General features: G+C 41.5%; 2 protein-coding genes across 19 annotated transcripts in view; one reads left to right on the forward strand and one right to left on the reverse strand.

The window, feature by feature from the left end:
- LOC110521001 (dedicator of cytokinesis protein 7) overlaps positions 1-20,200 on the forward strand; it is an 84,928-nt gene that overhangs the window by 29,147 nt on the left and 35,581 nt on the right. For 17 of the 18 annotated variants that reach the window (XR_005040939.1, XR_005040937.1, XR_005040938.1 and 14 more), the window contains 7 exons: positions 12,907-13,024; positions 13,380-13,450; positions 16,410-16,548; positions 16,747-16,935; positions 18,131-18,359; positions 18,627-18,791; positions 18,920-19,086. Coding sequence is in view for 15 of the 18 variants with exons in the window: in XM_036969136.1 (XP_036825031.1) it covers positions 12,907-13,024; positions 13,380-13,450; positions 16,410-16,548; positions 16,747-16,935; positions 18,131-18,359; positions 18,627-18,791; positions 18,920-19,086 (1,078 nt within the window). In the remaining 3 variants the exon portion in view is untranslated. Of the gene's footprint in view, positions 1-12,906; positions 13,025-13,379; positions 13,451-15,269; positions 16,376-16,409; positions 16,549-16,746; positions 16,936-18,130; positions 18,360-18,626; positions 18,792-18,919; positions 19,087-20,200 lie in introns of those variants that run through there. The other variant, XM_036969149.1, reaches the window with a different exon arrangement.
- LOC110521809 (angiopoietin-related protein 3) lies at positions 4,075-9,170 on the reverse strand. The gene is made up of 6 exons (XM_021599686.2): positions 8,483-9,170; positions 8,072-8,182; positions 7,686-7,908; positions 6,890-6,985; positions 5,462-5,734; positions 4,075-5,291 (listed from the first exon to the last, which is right to left on the reverse strand). Exons 1-6 carry the CDS (start codon positions 9,005-9,007, stop codon positions 5,101-5,103), a joined length of 1,419 nt encoding a protein of 472 aa, XP_021455361.2. The 5' UTR covers positions 9,008-9,170; the 3' UTR covers positions 4,075-5,100.

The raw sequence follows: 20,200 nt of genomic DNA on the forward strand, positions 1-20,200 counted from the left end.
GGAGAGAGAGAGGGCTCTTATCAGACACTGTGGTGGCATGGAGGGAGGGAGAGAGAGAAAGAAGGAAAGAGAGCGAGAGGACCCTTATCACAGGTTGTGTTGACATGGCCACTTCAGCTGCCCTGAGGCCTTGTTTGTCTGCTGATAGCAGTCAGGGCCTTCCTAGATTGAGCCCCTGCCAGCTTTAGTAACTCTGCTTTAGTTGCTCTGCATACTTCCTGGTTAAGGAAATTGATGTGGTGCAAACATCCTATTACATTACTAGGGGGGATATATCATAAACCCTCAAAGTTCCAGAATGTTTTGGTAATGGCAGCCATTTTGGTCAGGGAGAAATCCAAACCATTCAAATTGGAATAAATAGGGATGCACGATATATTGGTGAACATATCGGAAATGGCCGATATTAGCTAAAAATGCCAACATCAGTATCGGCCGATGTCTAGTTTAACGCCCAATGTGCAAAATCGATGTCAATGCTGACCTACATACCTATTTAACGAAGGTAAATTACGTAATGACGCCACATAAAATTGTGCGCTATACGTGCAACACAGCATTCCTAAACTAGCCCACAATGTCTGCTGTGTGGATCGAGCAGTCAAGTCAAGCAGTCATTTGAAAGAGTAACAACATTTCAGCGAGATGACTCAAAGGTGAAATCCATTAAAGCCAAGATAATGGAATTCATTACCCTTGACAATCAACCGTTCTCTATTGTGGGTGATGTTGGCTTTCGCCAACTGGTTGAGCACCGGTTAACACTACCAAGTGTGCTATTTTTCTGACGTTTCCCTACCGGAGTTACACAGTAATAGCATCACTGCTATTAGCTTCACAACATACATACTATGGAGTGCCGTTTGGGTCTTTGCGTGTCAAAAAAGACACAGTAGCACTGTCAAAGTTTGCAAAAAAGTAAACAAATAAGCAAACACCAGCCATGAACGATGTGTTTACAATACCGTGTTGGTAATAAAGCATAATTTGTTCGACCGCAACTTCTAGGGTAGCTAGCTTTAGCTTGGTACCTAGCTAGCACCAATACAACCAGCCTGAAAACATTGACCAGTAAAAAATGTAGTCGTTTTCATTATTCTTAGCAATGATTTAGGAATCCTTGTGAGTAAGTATTAGCTAGGTTGCCACTTGTTGTTCGTATATTGAAATTGAACTTGAACAGTTCATGAAAATAAATAGCTAGCCAGCTACTTACCCTGTTGTTCAAAGCAAAAGTTATAAGCAGCCAGCTAGCTTCATCTGGCTAGTGACGCTTGACCGGACCAGGTTATGTGTTGTGAAGCTAGACACAATAATGATTAGGCATAATAGTGGAATTTGTGGTTTGCCTTCAAATTAAAAGTATGTCATTGACAGTGATGCAAATGAATACAAATAGTAGAATTATGCCATACTTATATTTTTTAAAGCTAACTGCAAATTCCACTATTGTGACTAATCCTAATTGTGGCTAGCTTCACATAGATGGGTTCGACCACCATTAATCAAATAAGAGCTGTCTTAGAAATTAGGGTTATTTTAGATGACACCTAGCTATATCGTTAGCTAGCTAACTATAGCTACTGAAACAGATTGTTGTTTTGCTATGTTTTTGGGGAAGAACATTGTTTGCATCCATGAGCTAGCTAGCTTTTTTTTATGACCTGCACTGTAGATGCGCGAGGCAACGTTACCAGCATCATAGCATACGTATCGATGAATCGTTGTGACATATGAAATACGAGTGATAGTTTAATCAATGTGTAATAACTACGTAAAAAATGTATGAACGCGATAAATTATTATGTGAAGTGCAGTCATGTTAGGGTCCTGATTGGTCAACAAGCTTATTTGACACGTCAGATATGTTTTTTGACACGCAAAGACCCAAATGGCGTTCCATAGAAATCCTGGTTGAGAATGAATCGACTGAACGAAACAGCACAGCAAGTAAGTGAAAGAAATAGGTCTTGATTATATTTTACTGGTAATGGGGACATGCGTAAATGCCAACAAAATAACTTTGTGGGTGTGTAACGTTTATTTAACTAGGCAAGTCAGTTAAAAACATTCTTGTTTACAATGATGGCCTACCCCGAACAACGCTGGGCCAATTGTGCGCCACCCTATGGGACTCCCAATCACGGCCAGATGTGATACAGCCTGGATTCGAACCAAGGACTGTAGTGACGCCTCTTGCACTGAGATGCAGTGCCTCAGATCGCTGTGTCCATGTGTGTGTTAACTATTTAACTGTACTAGAATGCTTAAAAGGCTGCTAAAATTGTAAATATCCTTTAATGTAGACCACATGGAGAATTCAATAAGTTTGATTTTTAATATGAAAAAGGTTTGCCAAAGTGCAAAAAATTATCTTCTAGGAAGCTTTCAAACGCACTTAATCCCAAAAAATGTTGGTTTTGCCATCATTGTAAATTATGTTATTATCTAGCTATTTTGTTGCTTTGACAGTAATTTCTGAAGATTATGATTAGTTCTACCCTTGGCAATTTTCTGGGGTGTTGTGGTTGAAAACTGAGCCGGTCGAGCATAACACGTCATCCCTCTTACCCAAAGATAGACGGGTTAGAAATGTTTTAGCAATTACTTTTTGTGACGCTTGCATTCAATTGCCACTTCCCTGTTGCACACGGATTTATGACTGATATAAGATTAAATTGTCAACCCTGTTACTTAATAGGCACCTACTATAGTTACTTCCTGAGATGGGGAAAATATGTCAATGAACCATGTCTACATTTTTGTTTTCTTGAAAAGCTATGAGTGATATTACAATATTAGTACTTGCATTCACAACTTGTCTAAGTCCTATCATCAACTTATTTCAGCCACTGTATGGCTGTGGATTGACTGCGTTGTTTGTCTGGAATGTTGTCGTATTGGCAGTTAATTTGAAGAACTACTGTAATCATTCCACTAAACTTGTCTGGCTAGCTAGCTAACAAACGCACAGTGCAGATAATCTTCAAATTAATTGTCTCACACCATCTTATCACAGCACTGGCTGACCATGGTTGACCAACTCACCAAAATTGCTTACCATTTATACTGTCATAAGAAGGTTAATGTCTATTCTAGTATTCTCATTCCTAATTCTATGGTAGAAAATGCTGTGAGCTCTGAAGTTTATTTACCTATGTACATTTACATGTTGAATGGACAAGCGGTACAGTACATCTGGGTACATTAGCAAATGCAATTTACTCACTGTTGGTTGAGTGTGCTGTATATTGGCCTCTCACTTGCATAAGATAGTTAATGCAAATAATGTTTCAGGAGTGTTGTCAGCATTGCAGGTTGATCAGACTCAACTGTTGACTTTATAGGCCAGGGGTGTGATGACCTGTGGTTGGTAAAGCATTGCCTAAACCTGCTTAGATGGCATTAGATCATTAGCTCAGTTTGTTGGTTTTTCCTTGGCAAAGAATACAAAGGACAGCAGTATATTTGTTTTTGGTATGATGGTTTTATTTGTTATTATAAATATACATTATTTTACCAGAGCCTCTCTGATAAGTAATAGTGCTGAGCGATTAGTCTTTATTTGTAATTTATTTTATTGCTCAATTTTGGTAAAAAAAACAAAAACAAAAAAAAAACATTGAATGTTTGCCTTAAAATGATTTTAGAGCTTTTTAATAAATATTCCAAAGCCAAATATTGAGAACATCCAAATGCCAAAATATTGGAAACATTCCATTGTCTTATTACTTTTTATTCTATTTAATTTGTTAGTCATCTCATCTCATCTAAGCTCTGCTCAGGCAGTAGCAGCCAGTCAGACAACCATCTGAAGTTCTCTCCAATGAGTTATGCTATTTAGCTAAGCTAGTAGCTAGCTGCCTATGCTGTATGAAAAAAAATATTTCCAAGACTGCTAATTACCAAATACTACAACTGTCAATCGGGTAGAGCTACCTCTCAAACTGTCTCTATCCCTTTTGTCGGTATGGAAGGCAGTACAGGCGCGATGGATTATGGGCATTGTAGTTAATTACCATTTATGCGCTGAACTAGGTTAAATATTGTTCTATTGAAAAACTTTCTTTAGCATTTCAGTTCGTTCTTGATCTGATTTCTCTCTTTGTTTTTATTTCTCTAGAGGAACGGCGTGTTGAGCTGACAAAAACAACATGAAATTGAATTCAAGTAATTGAACCAACGTCGGTCAATTAGTTTAATAATGGGGGAAAGAACTACATTTTATTTAATCGCTCAGCAATAATTAGTAAGAAACATAACATATGTACAGTAAGTAGCAGCCGTTTTAAATGCAGCAGAAAGATACGAGTTGGCAGGAGACGAGAGTCAATATGACCAATCTAAATGACCTGACGTCAACTACCCTGGCAGCACATTTAATAGAACATTATCAAAATTGTTTTAAATACAGTATAAAGTTTTTAAAAAGATGGTGAAAACACTAAGCTCATATACATTTGAAGATCTATGCATCATTTTGATATTTTGTCTACTTATGTGTGAATATTTGGTACATTCAGCAACAGCCACTGAATGTGCAGAAATACAATATAGAGTGATAAATCAGTGGATAAGGACATGCCTGAGGATGATGTCTTTGTCACATGCAGTTCATTCATTTAACATAATGAGTAGTAACTTATCTAAAGCAGAGTGTTCTGTCAGTTACATAATTACCTAATTGATTTTTTATTTTTTATTCACCCATTGAAGGTAGCCTAACTTCTCAGTGCTGGGATGTGTTGCAGACCAGGGCAGACAGTGTTGAATCATCTGACATTCCATCCAAACCAAAACTTGGCTCTTATAAAACTGATTACCCAACTCTATATGTGTATCTGGAACAAATTGTGAGGTCATTGACCGGCTGACTGCTATTGCATCATTCTGACGAATCAGCTTATTTTCTCTGTCATACAAAATTGTTGGCTGGCTGTTATTGGCGGCAGACTTTTTTTCTACTGTCAACAGCTTCTCTATCTGTTGCTACCATGCCAACAATGTGTAATGCGAGGGTGGGTAAGTGGAAGGTTACGGCGAGAGGGGGTGTATTTGTTGTTGCCGTACCAACGAGGTGTAATGTAGGTGGGGACGAGGTTAAGGGGGACTTGAGGTGAGGGGGGCGGGTGAGGCGGGCCGTATGGAGATCTTGGTGGTCTTGAGGGAGTAGGAGGTCCCCATAGGTTTCCACTGGATTCCTTTCCTCCTCATGGAACGACCCTTTGACCTCAGCCACATGTACCTGCCGTTCAGGTTGGTGTCACCACAGGCATTGAACCACCAGCCACCTGCCAGAAATGGGTTAAATTATATAACAAGTCTAGAACCCATAGTCAATATCTGTGCTGCCTGCTTGGAAATGTCTTTAACAGGTGTATGGTACCAGACAGTGCTGTGAACCTGTACCAAGTGTGTAGTCAGTACCTGTAGTTGCATCAGGTGTGTGATCAATGCATACCTGTGTAGTTTTTGGCGCAGTTGGAGTCCTGGTGGTTGTCGTTGTCTCTGTCCTTGGTTGAGAACCTCATGCCACTGTGGTTGCCCATGGCATCGGGCAGATCACCAGACAGGTGGGTGAGGTGGAGGGTGTAGTGGGCCTGGGGTCCCTCCATGGTGAACTGGTACTCTACAGACCTCCTCTCCTCCTTCCAGTCCTCCAGCTCAATACGCAGGATAGATTCACCCTGACCAGCAAGGCTGTGGATCTTCCTCAGGCCCAGCCAGAACTCTCCTACAATAACACCGATAGCACACACAAATGTAATTGAATGGCCATAGAGCTACAACACACAGATAAAACACATATTCTCTCAGAGCTGTCCTATGATAACACAGAGAACGCACACATTCTGTTAGAACCCTTCTATAGTAACACAGATCACACACAAATGTCAGAACTCTACTTTAACAGATCACAAACACATACAAAGCCATCAAATGGTCATAAAGCTAGTTCAGATTCTATACTGTAGGCCTAGCTACTTTGTTTTGTTCTGTATGCCATGGCCCATAACCCGTGTTAAATAGTGTGGGCCAAGTTCTGACACTCAATACTATTTTCCCTAGCCCCTGGCTGCATACTGTAGTCATGGGTGTGATGACATAATTACGCTCGTAAAGGACCTGTTGGAATGCAGTAGGATTATATGCCTATGACCTGGGGTCCAAGCCTGGCTGAAGTTAAGTGCAGCTATTGCTTTGTCTAGTCAGACAATGGAGGAAGTCAATCTGTCAAAGGGTGCCTGATAAGCTAATTTACAATAACTGTTTCCTGTCCGCTGTTCCTTCAGGAAGTACTTAAGAGTGGTGGAGTGTGGCTGTATTGGCTGTTTCCTGCTTTATGAATGCCTACAGGCCTTTGTAGAGTATCAGGTATGGGTGCTTGCCGCTGAGTTGAATTGAGCCATAAAGGTTTCATTTGTTTTTTTTGTTCATTATGGATAGAGATGTATTGACTGTCTACTAGATCCCGACTGATATATTGGTTCAACGATATTATCGGCCGATATTGGCCTTTTTATCGCTAGTCCAACGATAACCGACACACAATAAATAGGATGAATAGGATGAAAAAAGTTGAATGCTTATCTGAACACTTGCGGCCATTCTCATGTCATTGTTGTCACAATGTATTTAATCAACATTTGAAGCCTAGAGATTGGACAATTGCTCATTTGGATGGCGATTTATGAGAATTCAGTGGGGAAAATGACACTTTCATTTCCCCGCAGTAAAACAGTATATCGGCAGATATATCAGTATCTGTATGTTTTTTCCCTCCAGAAATCGGAATCTGTATCGAACCCCAACAAAAACGTATCGGTCGGGCTCTACTGTCCACACCACTGACAAAATTTACTGATAGAAAGAAATAAGACAAACTAACTTTCCAGATCCCCAAATCCGTTCTCATACTTCTCCCATGCCTGGTCAAAATCCACAGACCCGTCCTCCCTGCTCTGGATGACTGTTGATCCTCCTCCTGTCGATATGGGAGATGGGACATGTAGTCAATACATGGACAGAGAAACACAGCAACAACAAAATCCAGTTCCTTTCTCTAGACTGATTATGGAAACTCGTAGGAAGCGCTTATTTCCTTCTGATAGCCTGTATGACCCTGTTTCCTATAGACTCGTTTCTGCTTGTCTGTTTTGTCTAGACCATTTAGACTTCTGTAAGAATATGTCAAAGATGTATACACAACGCAGAGGACCAGAGGCCTAGAATTAACAATCAATGGAAATAGATGTTTTTCAGTTCAACATCTGTTTAGAATCTGTTAGAATTGTCAGTCCTGAACTCATAGCTACTTTAGCTGTTTTCATTGGTCTGAATCATCTCTACATTGAGTCTGGAGCAGGATACTTGTTATTTGGTTGTACTGCAAGGAATTCTAATTTGTCAGCCACAGGCTAGTGTGGGAGGGGGGGGTTATAAATTGCTTTGTTCTGTGGAGAGAATCACTGAGGATGAGGGAGCATGAATACCTACTATCTACCTCCCTGCGTGATTTGTTCTCTTTGGTGAATAAACCTATTTTCCTCCTCCTGATTTGCTTTGGGGTTTGTGTTTTTGAAGAGTAACATCAACTGCTAACGCTTGTATGTAATGCAAAGAAATGGCTTGACACATTACTGTCACATAGTTGGTTGAGAATTTGACACGGGATTGTGTCTTACCTGAGGTCAGTTCACAGAACACATTGAAAGGCTCAGACTGGTTTGGCTTGATAGAGTACACCCCGCTGTTTCTCTCTCCTCTGTTGAACAGATCACTGCAGTCCATGGATAGGTCCGTGTCCGGACCAATGGAGTCGCCTGTCAGGTATTCAAACATGTCTGGCGTCTCTGAGTTGGAATCCGCAACTTTGTCAGTTGTGTCCTGGAAATTGTCAATGCTGATCTGGAATAGCAGGCAAAGTTAAAAACGGTATGGTGTTGTCTATTTAAATGTTTTTAGTGGCCTTTTTTATACACTGATTGAACAGGGATGAAAGAAATGGCCATTACCTTTTGGTCTACTGTATACAATTCGATTATCTCTTTAAAGCAACAGAGATGTGTACCTTTTCCTCCAGAGTCCTGATCTTAGTTTTTTGGTGGTTGAGCTGTTCGTGCTGCTCCCTCACAGCTTTCAGCAGGTCCGTGATGGTCCTCTCCTGAGCCGCAATCACATCCTGAAACAGACCAGTTAACACTGTCTCGTTAATGCTCACATTAAAATACATTTCCCAATGGCATAACTTGAAATTGAAATCATTACTACTCATTAAAAAGGTATGTTTTCATTAACTTAAACTTCTCAATTAATTCAGCAAAATAAAATTTGATGCAATATTCAGTAGGAATTGTATATGTTGAATATGTGTGCCAGAAACACTGAATCTTATATTCTAGAACAAAGACATTTCACATTGAAACAAAATAAGTCATAAATCTCAGTACTGATTTAATATGAGTGAAGGTCAGCAGTGTACCTTGAGTGACTTGATCTCGTAGAGCTGCTCTGCGGGCATCATGCTCTCCGACAGTCCCTTCAGTTTCTCCTCCAGCCCTCCTACTTTACTCTGCAGCTGGCTCCTCTCTTGCAGGATACTGTTGATCTTGGAGTTGATCTCCAGTGACAGGTTCCGGATCTCCTCGTTGTTGGCCTTGAGGAATGTGGTGGTCTTCTTCAGCTCCTCCTCTTCCTCCTTTATCTCAGAGGTGACCACAGAGAGCTGGTAGAAAGAGCGGTCAAAGATGTTGAGTTTTTGGAAGATGTCGTTGATCTGGGCCTTGGTCTTGTGGACAAACTCCCTGAGGCTCTGACCCAGTTGGAGCAAGCCGTTGGCAAGGAGACGGACATCGTCCAGCATGGCAAAGCGGGACTTGGCCTCGGCTGGAGGCTGCGTCTGGGGCTGGAGTTGAGAGGGTACAGTGGGGTAGACCCTGGAGGTATCCTGATGAGCTGCTTGAACTGTAGACACACCCAGCAGAAACAAGAGGCAGAAGAGCTTCATGGTCAAATCTCTCTCAGCAATCGTGGAATAGCAAGAAGTAGTCTCTCTCTCTGTTCTTCCTCCGCTGCCCTACTTTCACTCTCCGGCTGTCTGTACACCTCTTACTCTTTCTCTCTCTCCCTCTCCCTCTCTCTGTCACTCTGCTAGAAAGATGTGAGAGCAGCAGGCAGGCAGGCCTGTGTTATATACCCCAGTCCAGCGAGGGAAGGGTAGGTTAGTTGATCATTAAGCCCTGTTATGCTTGAGCTACTGGGCCCCCTGAAATCCCCTCGGCGGCCCCCTCAACCCCCTCCCTTCATAAACAAACAAATCACTGCAGTGAGCGAATAGCAAATACACCCCTTTAGCACAACAGCCCCCCCCTTAACCTCCCAAATCCCCCACCACACCCTACCCAGCCTCCATCTGCAGTACACTGCTTTAGCTGATCAGCAGAAAGCCAACAGTGGAAGGCCATCAGATGATGGCTCATTTGTCCCTATCAATCTCACCTTATAGCAGCCACACCTCACCATGTTTCATAATATGTCACACAATTGTTGTCTATGGGTTTGATTTAACGTCCTGCTGAATCAGCCCAGCATCACTCTCTCAGGTCCCTCTCGCTGGGTCTAGATGAGGTGTGCTGTATGTACTGAGAGAGGCAGGTGGATGTCATCAATGCTATGGTGTTTGCATTGGGGGAGAATAATGTGCTACATGTAGACGACTGTGAACTCATTTTGTTGCCATATTTGACTATTCTAGTTCTGCAATCTGACCGTGCTCACTTTGTGAGCATCTTTTGTTTCTCCTACTTAGCCAAGATTATTTTAATGCTACCAATAATCTGACTACTTTGAGATGTTGGTCAAACTGTCTCGACAACATGTTTCAATGATGGTTCAGTGACTCTAAATCATATTAGTCCTGCTCTATGTTTTATTGGGTGGAGAGGTGTGTGGGTGGGGGCAGAGATTTTGGGGGGGGCCACTAGGACTTTTTAGCAACTTTTTGCCTCTTTAGGATTGTTTGTCCAACTGAAAAACGATGGTTATACTTTATTTTGGGGTCCCCAAAAGTTTCAAATGAAACGCCAATACATAATGAGGAAATGGTGATGGACAGCAACTTCCCTTCAACAGAGGCACATTGTGGGGAGGTAGTTAGCGTCTCCTTTGTCAGAAGTTGCTTTAGCATTTGTGTTACCTGTAAATGCATGACAAAACTCACCATGCCGTTACAGACGCGGGTAACTCTAGTGCAGGGATGGGCAACTGATGGCCCCCATTTTCAAGGCCCTTGGATCACCCCCCCCCCCCCCCCCCCCCCCCTATTTTGAAATGTGTTTGTGCATCAGCAGTTTTTCTCTTATGTCAGTCACTGATAGTCAGTCAATTAGCCCATGCTAACCAATTTATTTTAGATTACTAAGTTAGTTTAGCGGCCAGCTATCTAAACTTATTATCATGGTCGAATTACAGGCCGGGTGGCCCCCATTGATTTTGTTAGTCAGTCTCACTCAAATATCTTACTAAAAACTAAAATTTCTCTCCGTCCCATGGCAAAATGTGTAGTATCCCATGATGAGTTCAGATTTTTTTGGTGGCCCCCACCCCCATCAAAGTTACCCATCCCTGCTCTAGTACATAGCAATGTTCATAGCAAATGCAGATACGCTGGCTATTTGTTCATACAGTACAGAGTCTCTGGCTGCAATATGTCCTTAGTAAATATGGGTTTCTGAACAAACACAACTGGCTACATGATTCCTTACTCCCTATATGTTATCCTTTCTAAATCTGTGGGGAGCACAAACAGGGTACAGTATTCACATTGGGACATGTAGTAGGCCTACAGTGGGAGGACGAGTGTTGACTGTGTGACTCTGAAATAGTGCTTAGGCTTGGTTTGGTTATGCAGCTACTCTGAGTCAAATAATTGATTAACCTGAGATGAATCTGTTGAGGCTGAAGGACCAATAGGAGAGAATTGGCCCCGTGCTGAAAAGGGAGCTGTATCTGGTCCGTATATGTGAGAATGGTTTTTTTTTTCCTGGGGGTTATTGCAATGCAATGACATCATTCAAAAATCACCATGGGTGCCTCAAAGAACAATAAAGCCGATCAAAAAAAAAAAAAAAAGCATCCAGCTCTTCGCCTTCACGGAGAGACACAGCTACTAGACAGGGAAAGGAGGAGGGAGGAACGAAGGGAGAGGAAATTAGATAGATAGAGCGTGAGTGAGGGAGATGAACCGAGAGAGAAAGGATCAGGGATTCCCACGGTTTCAGCCTGTTTGTCGTCACAGCTGTGGTCCTAGGGGGACCTCCCCTGCGGCGGAATCTACGTCAATGTGGTCAGGCCACTGCACTGCGGCTGCCTCGGACGTTCTGGGGTCATAACCCTGGGAACCCTAAAGCGTGCGTGTCCAGCTTGTTAGCACTAGAAAAGCCTGGCCTCATTGGACCTCCCTTCGTGGCAATGACATATCTTTTCAACATTCTAATAGTCTAATAAATAGATTAAATATATGCTATTGTAAAAAAATAAAATAATGTTTGGTTGTGTTTATGAAGGTCTTAGGTAACATTAGAATACGAAAAATTGGTACCACCTTATTTGGATTGGATTGTAATGCATTTACAGATGGAACTGATAGTTAGTCCATTTCAACTATCTACATACTATCTACTAACCCTTGACCTAACCCCAACCCATGTCCCAACTGTAAATTAACCCTTAACCTAACCTTAACCCTTAACCTTATTCTAAATCTAACCGTAACTTAGCAAGCAGTTGTTTATATATAGATAGTTTATTGATAGTATAACCATCTGTATAGTATCTACAGATGGACTATCCAAATAAAGGGACCTCCATAATTATTTATTTTTTTAAATAACGTAGCATGTTAATTTGTTTGTTACTGTAGGTTATATGTAAAAATAAACACTAAAACCACAGTTTCAAGTGTAAAATAAATGCTATTCATGGAGTGTCTTTGTTACAACTATGAAACAAAAATAATGTATGTTGGAACAGAATAAAAGCTTATTTTTTATAACAAAACAAATAAAAATACCCAAACCACCAAGACCCCCGGTCAAATAAAGAAAATATCAGTAGCCTACACATCCGTTTAAGTGCCAAGTGTGCCAATCAGCACAAACGCAATAATGGCATTATACTTTATACCATGATTTAACTTAAAAAATGGCAAAGTAATACATTTTTTAAATTGGTTTGCGTCATTATGACACACTCTGCCTTTCTAGTGTTAACTGAAGCTCCGCTGCTTACTGCCTGTGGAGAAGAGAGGAGGGCTTTTTTTAAACATCAACCTATTGGCTACCACAATATTGTCCAATTGCCACTATAGACACTTAAAATTTTTTTTAAAAAAAGTGTCAAATAACTTTCCATTTTACATATCTATCATCGATGATGAACATTATACCTCTTTGACGGAATTGAACATGCGCAGTTGGCCATGGCATTATTGCACCTTCCCCCAGCAGTGGTGCAGTAAGGCAAATGTTGCCCCCCACCCCCCCACACAACCACCAATCCAGCCCAGCAGAGGATTTAGTTGCTGTGGATCCAGAGTGATTGACAGGACGAGCCTCCCTTTTCCACCAGTCAGTGGCCACAGAGGCCTACCCTGATGGCCTTAGTCACTCCAGTCACTGACCTATTGATAGTACTGTACATGTGTTATATTCAGTACATTATATGTAGGAGGTATGTAAATGTCCTAAGGAAAATGGAGAGGGGACAATGTTGTGAAATTCACTCGGAGCTGTTGATACATACAGTATCAACGGTGCTGCTATGTCAGTTGAGTTCATGTGTTACTGTTTGACGGGAAGGTGGTTTGGTTTCACGATGGGAATGCGTGTCTGTATATGTGTGTTCCAGGAACCTGCTGTATGTGAACCCACACAGCCTGAACTTTGCCAACCGTCAAGGCTCCGCCCGGAACATCACAGTGAAAGTGCAGTTCATGAACGGGGAGGACCCCAACAACGCAATGCCGGTAACAATGACACACACACACACACACACACACACACGAGAATGCTTCTTAGCCCACCCACAATAATTATTCTTAGCTCACCCTCCCACGAGAATTCATTTTAGGGTTATTAGTGTATTTTGGTGCTTTAACAGGTACTGCTGCACAATCCTAGACTGATTTATTGGAAATGGATTGTGAAGAATGGTGTTCAAGTATATTTGAGCTCTGTCACTAAACACATAATTTTAACACATGCAGACAAACATAAGTCTAATGTCCACTGTATGTTGCCTCTCTTCCTCTGGTCCTCTGTAATTCAACCCCTGTATGCTGTTCTTCATCTAAGTTTCTTTCTCATCTCTCTCTTCCCCAGGTGATTTTTGGCAAGTCTAGCTGTGTAGACTACGCCAAAGAAGCATACACTGCTGTAGTGTATCATAACAGGTGAGGGACTCAGATCCAGCTCTCAGACAATTCACTGATGTTTCCATTTTGTATGAAGTGTGCTTAGGCCCTTTCTTAAAAGAAATATACACAGAACCATTCAAAAGTTTGGACACCTACTCATTCAAGGGTTTTTCTTTATTTGTACTATTTTCTACATTGTTGAGCTGCAATTGGTGGACAGAGCCTAACATTCTCCTGCAAAATGTCTTGATAAACTTGAATTCGTTTTTCTGTCGGCGAGTGTACGCTACCCAGGCCCTGAGGCAGCAAAGCAGCCCCAAACCATAATGCTCCGTCCACCATACTTTACAGTTGGGATGAGGTTTTGATGTTGGTGTGCTGTTCTTTTTTCCCATCCACACATAGTGTTGTGTGTTCCTTCCAAACAACTCCACTGTAGTTTCATCTGTTCACAGAATATTTTGCACCTGCAACATCCAGGTGCACTTTCGCAAACTTCAAACGTGCAGCAATGTTTTTTTTGGACAACAGTGTCGTCTCCCGTGGTGTCCTCCCATGAACACCATTCTTCTTTAGTGTGAGTTTTTTTTTTTATCGGGCAAGGCAGCTCTAACCAACATCTCTAATCTCATCTCATTGATTGGACTCCATGTTAGCTGATTCCTGACTCCCAATTAGCTTTTGGAGAAGTCATTAGACTAGGGCAGTGGCCACCAACCTTTTCTGAGTCAAGATCACTTTCTGAGTCAAAATGCATGCCGAGATCTACCGCTCTGATTGTTTTTATTAACATGACTTAAAAAATGTAAGTCTATGCAACATTAACCAGTGAAAAACAGTACTGTAGCAATGAGGTTTGTGTAGTAAGCAATAGGCCCAATGCAATATCACTGCATACTGGCTGCTTGAATTTACCTGCCAATGCATTGTTGTTCTGGACATTTTTTAAAATTATATTTCAACATTTGTGGTAGGCTATATGATCACACCGGTAAGCAATCCATTGTTGTATTACTTGTGAGGAACAGCTGAGTGAGCACACATTAAAATAATTTGCTTTTTATTTTACTGGGCTGATGGTGCCTGCATCTGATGGTCAGTCTCAGTGGAGGGAGAGAGCAGCAGACTGAGGGATCCGTCTCTCAACATCCCTCCGCTCTCCCTTTCCTCCACTCACACTGACCAAAAAGAGACACCGTCTTCCAGCTGATGGCGAAACTCGAGTCACATCGCATTACTTCTGTCTCATGGACAAATTCATGTTGTTTCTCCTATGAACAGAGAAAGTGAAATATTCCTTGATATTGAAAAAGACCCAAGCTGCTAATAATAACAACGCAAGCCTATATATACACTTTCCTCCTCATTCATTACTGCTGCACTGCTTGTTGTAGCGCTGAGTGGAAATAGGAAGAACGTGCATTTTATGGGGTAAAAAAGTGTTGAGTATAAAGTGTTGACAGTGCTGAGTATGAACTTAAACATGAACTCACTCATAAAAACAGCAGCTCTTTGACATATTCGTTGACAGTCTCTCTCTGGTCATGGTTTTAAATGTTTTGAAATCTCACAGTATCAATTTTTGCCGTAGCTTTGTTTCATGCCTGCTGCGTTACTGCAGACTCGGTCATCTGAGCAATCTGATTGGCCAACGGTAGGCCAATAGTGGCACTTGATTTCCTCTCCGGGCCCGCCGGGAAGGCAGAGCTTGTACCTTCAGACACATGAAATGGCAACAGTTTGCCTACCCGGCGAGCAGGGCAGTTGAATTGGCTGCACCTACCACCAACAGCCCAAGACGAATAAAAATAAGAAAACAAGGCTTAATCGTTTTTTTTTTTTTTTTTTTTTACAGAAATGTTTGGCGATTGACTAGAAATGCCTTGGAGATCAACAGGTTGATCGCCATCGACCGTTTGGTGACCACTGGCCTAGGGGTTCACATACTTTCCCCAACCTACACTGTGAATGTTTAAATGATGTATTCAATCTAGACAAGAAAAATGCAATCAGTTGTGTGTTATTAGTTCAAGCACACTATGTTTGTCTATTGTTGTGACTTAGATGAAGAAATTTGATGACCAATTTATGCAGAAATCCAGGTAATTCCAAAGGGTTCACACATACTTTGTCTTGCCTCTGCAACTACGTTATATGGTCTATGAATGGCAAAGGGATATAGGAGATTGACTTTATTCACTCAGTTCAACACCTTTTTATAAACTTGTCAACACTTGCTGTTCGGTCGTCAGTGAAAGGGGAGTGGGAATGACATGTCCTCTTAACTGCTTATAACACAAATTCTGTTTTGTGATATTAAGATGTTGACAATGTGTATTAAAGATCTATTTAGGAAAAGTCAAGGACATGGAGGACACTAATTTAAAAATGGCAGAGTAACAAAACATGTACATTCGTTTTGCGTCCATATGACGCTCCTGGCTTTTCTAGTGTTAAGGTTTAACATAGTTAACTATAATTTTTTTTTATTATCACAGATTTGGAAAGGTTTCACCTTTGGATGTTTGGGGTTTAATTCCCTCGGCCTGTCCAATAATGTTATATTTTCCATTAGGGGGAAAGGTTGCTCAGGCTTCTTCGCTCCAAAGGATGTTTCTACCCTTTATCCACAAACAATCTATTTTGTCTTCTCCATGAGAAAAAGGCTTGCTCTGTACTAATTTAGATGTTTTTTTTTCTATAGCTATTAACCCCTTGCTTCTGTCTTTGGAGTCTTTAGTGTGTTGTTTATTCCTATAAACCTCTGCCCTAACCAACCGTGACATTTAGATGCTTATTCCTGTTCCTTTTACAGCCCTAACTGACCAGGACTCTGTAATGGCTGATGTGCTTCTCAGATCCTCGGACTTCTCCATACTCCTTTTAGATGTCTATTCCTATACGACCCCAGTCTTTCCCAGACGTTTATTTCTTATGAAGCCCTAACCAACCATTAAATCAACTCTGTGCGTAATGGTTGTTGTGTTTCCCCCAGGTCCCCAGACTTCCATGATGAGGTGAAGATCAAGCTGCCGGCTTCTCTGACTGACCACCACCACATCCTGTTCACTTTCTACCATGTTAGCTGCCAGCAGAAACAGAACACCCCTCTGGAGACCCCCGTGGGATACACGGTAACTACTGCACATGTATGCATATGTGCGCACATATGCACAAACGCATGCGCACATGTGCACGGGCATGTCACACGCGTGTGTGTGTGTGTGTGCATGCAAATGCACACACACCGTTTCACACGCACCACACACACGCACATGCCTTTTGCTTTTCAGGCCCTAATCATCTGTATTTCTCTCCTTCTCTCTCCTTAGTGGATTCCTATGCTGCAGAACGGTCGTCTGCGTACAGGAAACTTCTGTCTGCCTGTGTCTCTGGAGAAACCTCCTCAGTCCTACTCTGTTCTCTCCCCTGATGTTCCTCTACCTGGGATGAAATGGGTGGATAACCACAGAGGTGTTTTCAACGTTGAAGTGACATCCGTTTCCACTGTCCACACACAGGTATAGCCTACCACAACCAACATTTTCTAATTATGACATAACATTGAAGGTTGTGCAATGTAACATCAATATTTAGACTTAGGGTTGCCACCCATTCGATAAAATATGGAATGGTTCCGTATTTCACTGAAAGCATAAACGTTTTGTTTTCTAAATGATAGTTTTTGGATTTGACCACATTAAAGCCCTAAGGCTAGTATTTCTGTGTGTTATTATATTATAATTAAGTCTATGATTTGATATTTGATAGAGCAGTCTGACTGAGCGGTGATAGGCAGCAGCAGGCTCGTAAGCATTCATTCAAACAGCACTTTCCTGCGTTTGCCAGCTGCTCTTCACAATGCTTGAAGCACAGTGCTGTTTATGACTTCAAGCCTATTAACTCCCGAGATTAGGCTGGCAATATTGTAGTGCCTATAAGAACATCCATTAGTCAAAGGTATTTGAAATACAAATGGTATAGAGAGAAATAGTCATATAATTCCTATAATATTAACTGGGAATAGTGAAGACTCATGTTAAAAGGAACCACCAGCTTTCATATGTTCTCATGTTTTGAGCAAGGAACTTAAACATTCACTTTTTTTCATGGCACATATTACACTTTTACTTTCTTCTCCAGCACTGTTTTTGCATTATTTAAACCATATTGTTTCATTATTTATTTGAGACTAAATTGAATTTATCTATTATATTAAGTTAAAATAAGTGTTAATTCAGTATTGTTGTAATTGTCATTATTACAAATATATATTAAATCAGCCATTTGCCATTGCTGATAAATATATAAATATATATGCTGATAAAGTGCTGATTTAATCGATATCTGCTTTTTTTGGTATTGCCGTTGAAAAAGCATGATCGGTCGACCGCTAGTCTGTTGTTCTTACCACAGAGCACACAGTTCAAGCACTTCTATTTTGCGGTGGAGTCTCAAATATTTATTTTATTAAAGCCAGGTTTTCTTTGTTACTGACTTCTCCCATCCCCCCCCATCTCTCTCTCTCTCTCTCTCTCTCTCTCTCTCTCTCTCTCTCTCTCTCTCTCTCTCTCTCTCTCTCTCTCTCTCTCTCTCTCTCTCTTTCTCTCTCTCTCTCTCTTTCTCTTTCTCTCTTTCTCTTTCTCTCTCTTTCTCTCTCTCTTTCTCTCTCTCTCTCTCTTTCTCCTTCCATCCCTCCCTCCCTCCCTCCATCAGGACCAGTACCTGGATAAGTTTTTTGCGTTGGTCCATGCCCTGGACCATATGTTCCCTGTGCGAATAGGAGACATGCGCATCATGGAGAACAACCTGGAGGAGGAGTTAAAGTCCAGCATCGCCGCGCTGAACTCCTCCCAGCTGGAGCCCATCGTCCGCTTCCTCCACCTCCTATTGGACAAGCTGGTGCTGCTGGTGGTGCGGCCGCCCGTCATATCAGGACAGATAGGTACCGCATCCAGGCTCATAGGAACTGTAGCCTTTCAATCAGTTCATTTAAATAATTGTATTCCGTCGGTCATCTAACCTTCCAAATGATTAACAATAATAGGAAGATCATAAATGACACACAAATATTCAAAGTGCTCATATTTTAAGAACAAACCTGAAACATGTGCCTTTGAACTTGATTTATTTGTGATGCCATTGAACTGGCACTGAATAAAACGACTGCACTATCTGGTCCTAAATGTGTTGTCCATGTTTGTATGTGTAGTGAACCTGGGCCAGGCGTCGTTCGAGGTGATGGCGTCCATAGTGAACCGGCTTCATAAGTACTTGGATACTAGTCAGGACATGCACGGCAGAAATAGCCTGCTCTCCTCTTATGTATACTATGTCTTCCGCCTGCCTAACATGGACCCCAACTCCCCCTCTCCAGGTACCTTAGATTTATTTTTTTGTTTTACCCGTTTTACTTCTATTAAAATCGAAATTGTAATCGCCATTACATTTGTTGTGGAGCAATAATTACTATTTTCTTCTCTTCCATGTGTGCGTTTGTCTTAGGTCCAGGTCTGGGTGGTTCAGTCCACTATGCCACCATGGCCAGGTCCGCCCAGCGACCTGCCAGCCTAAACCTCAACCGCTCCCGTAGCCTTAGCAACAGTAACCCTGATATCTCTGGCACACCCACCTCCCCTGACGATGAGGTCCGATCCATCATCGGTAGTAAGGTAGGAGACACGTTACAGACCAGCTACTTTTTCCACTTTATATTAACTAGGCTACTTTTCATTTCAAACTTTCAAATCGCTAGTCTGTCGCACCCTTTCCCGCTAGAATGAACGATATGCATCTTCTAGCGATCTATTGGGGTGCCGCCGCCGTGCTGAAGTTTGCAGGTCTGAGTGTCTCGTTAGTTAGTGTAGCCTACCGACTCGCATCGGTGAGAGAGACGTTCATTTGCATAGGCTATCGGTAGGCTTTTTGGAAATTATCTGCAAATAAATTATGAAAACATTAGATGGTGAATCATCACTGCAGGAACAATAGGTAGTGGAGAGCCTCATTCTGGTCCAAATATGATCATGTGGGCCCTCGCGCAATCCAGGCATTGAAACGGAATTCAACAATATAAAAAAACAACAACACATTGACCTTAGTAGGGAATCAACTAAATGTATAGGAAATGTATACATTTCTCCAAGTTTATTGTAAGTCATGAACAGAATGCATCATTGGTTCATATTTCCTGCTACTTTCTGAAGAGGCAATGAGAATGCCCCTGTCTCTGTGTGTACTGCACACTCGTCTACCGCTTTGTGTAGCTGTTAGTGATGATGCTAATGCAAACAGTCTTCTGGAAGTTAGAAAGGCTTTCCCAAAAGCTTTCTCAATTACATTTTTACTGCAAAGTAGCCTATGCTTACCTGGCAGAATTATATCATGATTTGTTTTTGATTAATCCAGTGGGTATTTGTTTAATCTACCGCTACAAAAACACTGCTAAACAACAGCCGCTTGCTATGTGCGCACTTGAATTAAGGGTAACTACACCCCAAAATAATGGGTTTTATAAGGCCCTACCCAAGATGGCGCCGACAGACATGGCATCTCTTTTTATATATATATATATACATTGGGGCAAAAAAGTATTTAGTCAGCCACCAATTGTGCAAGTTCTCCCACTTAAAAAGATGAGAGAGGCCTGTAATTTTCATCATAGGTACACTTCAACTATGACAGACAAAATGAAAAATGAAAAATAAATCCAGAAAATCACCTTGTAGGATTTTTAATGAATTTATTTGCAAATTATGGTGGAAAATAAGTATTTGGTCAATAACA

Source organism: Oncorhynchus mykiss, chromosome 30, assembly GCF_013265735.2.
Source record: "Oncorhynchus mykiss isolate Arlee chromosome 30, USDA_OmykA_1.1, whole genome shotgun sequence".
NCBI lineage: Eukaryota > Metazoa > Chordata > Actinopteri > Salmoniformes > Salmonidae > Oncorhynchus > Oncorhynchus mykiss.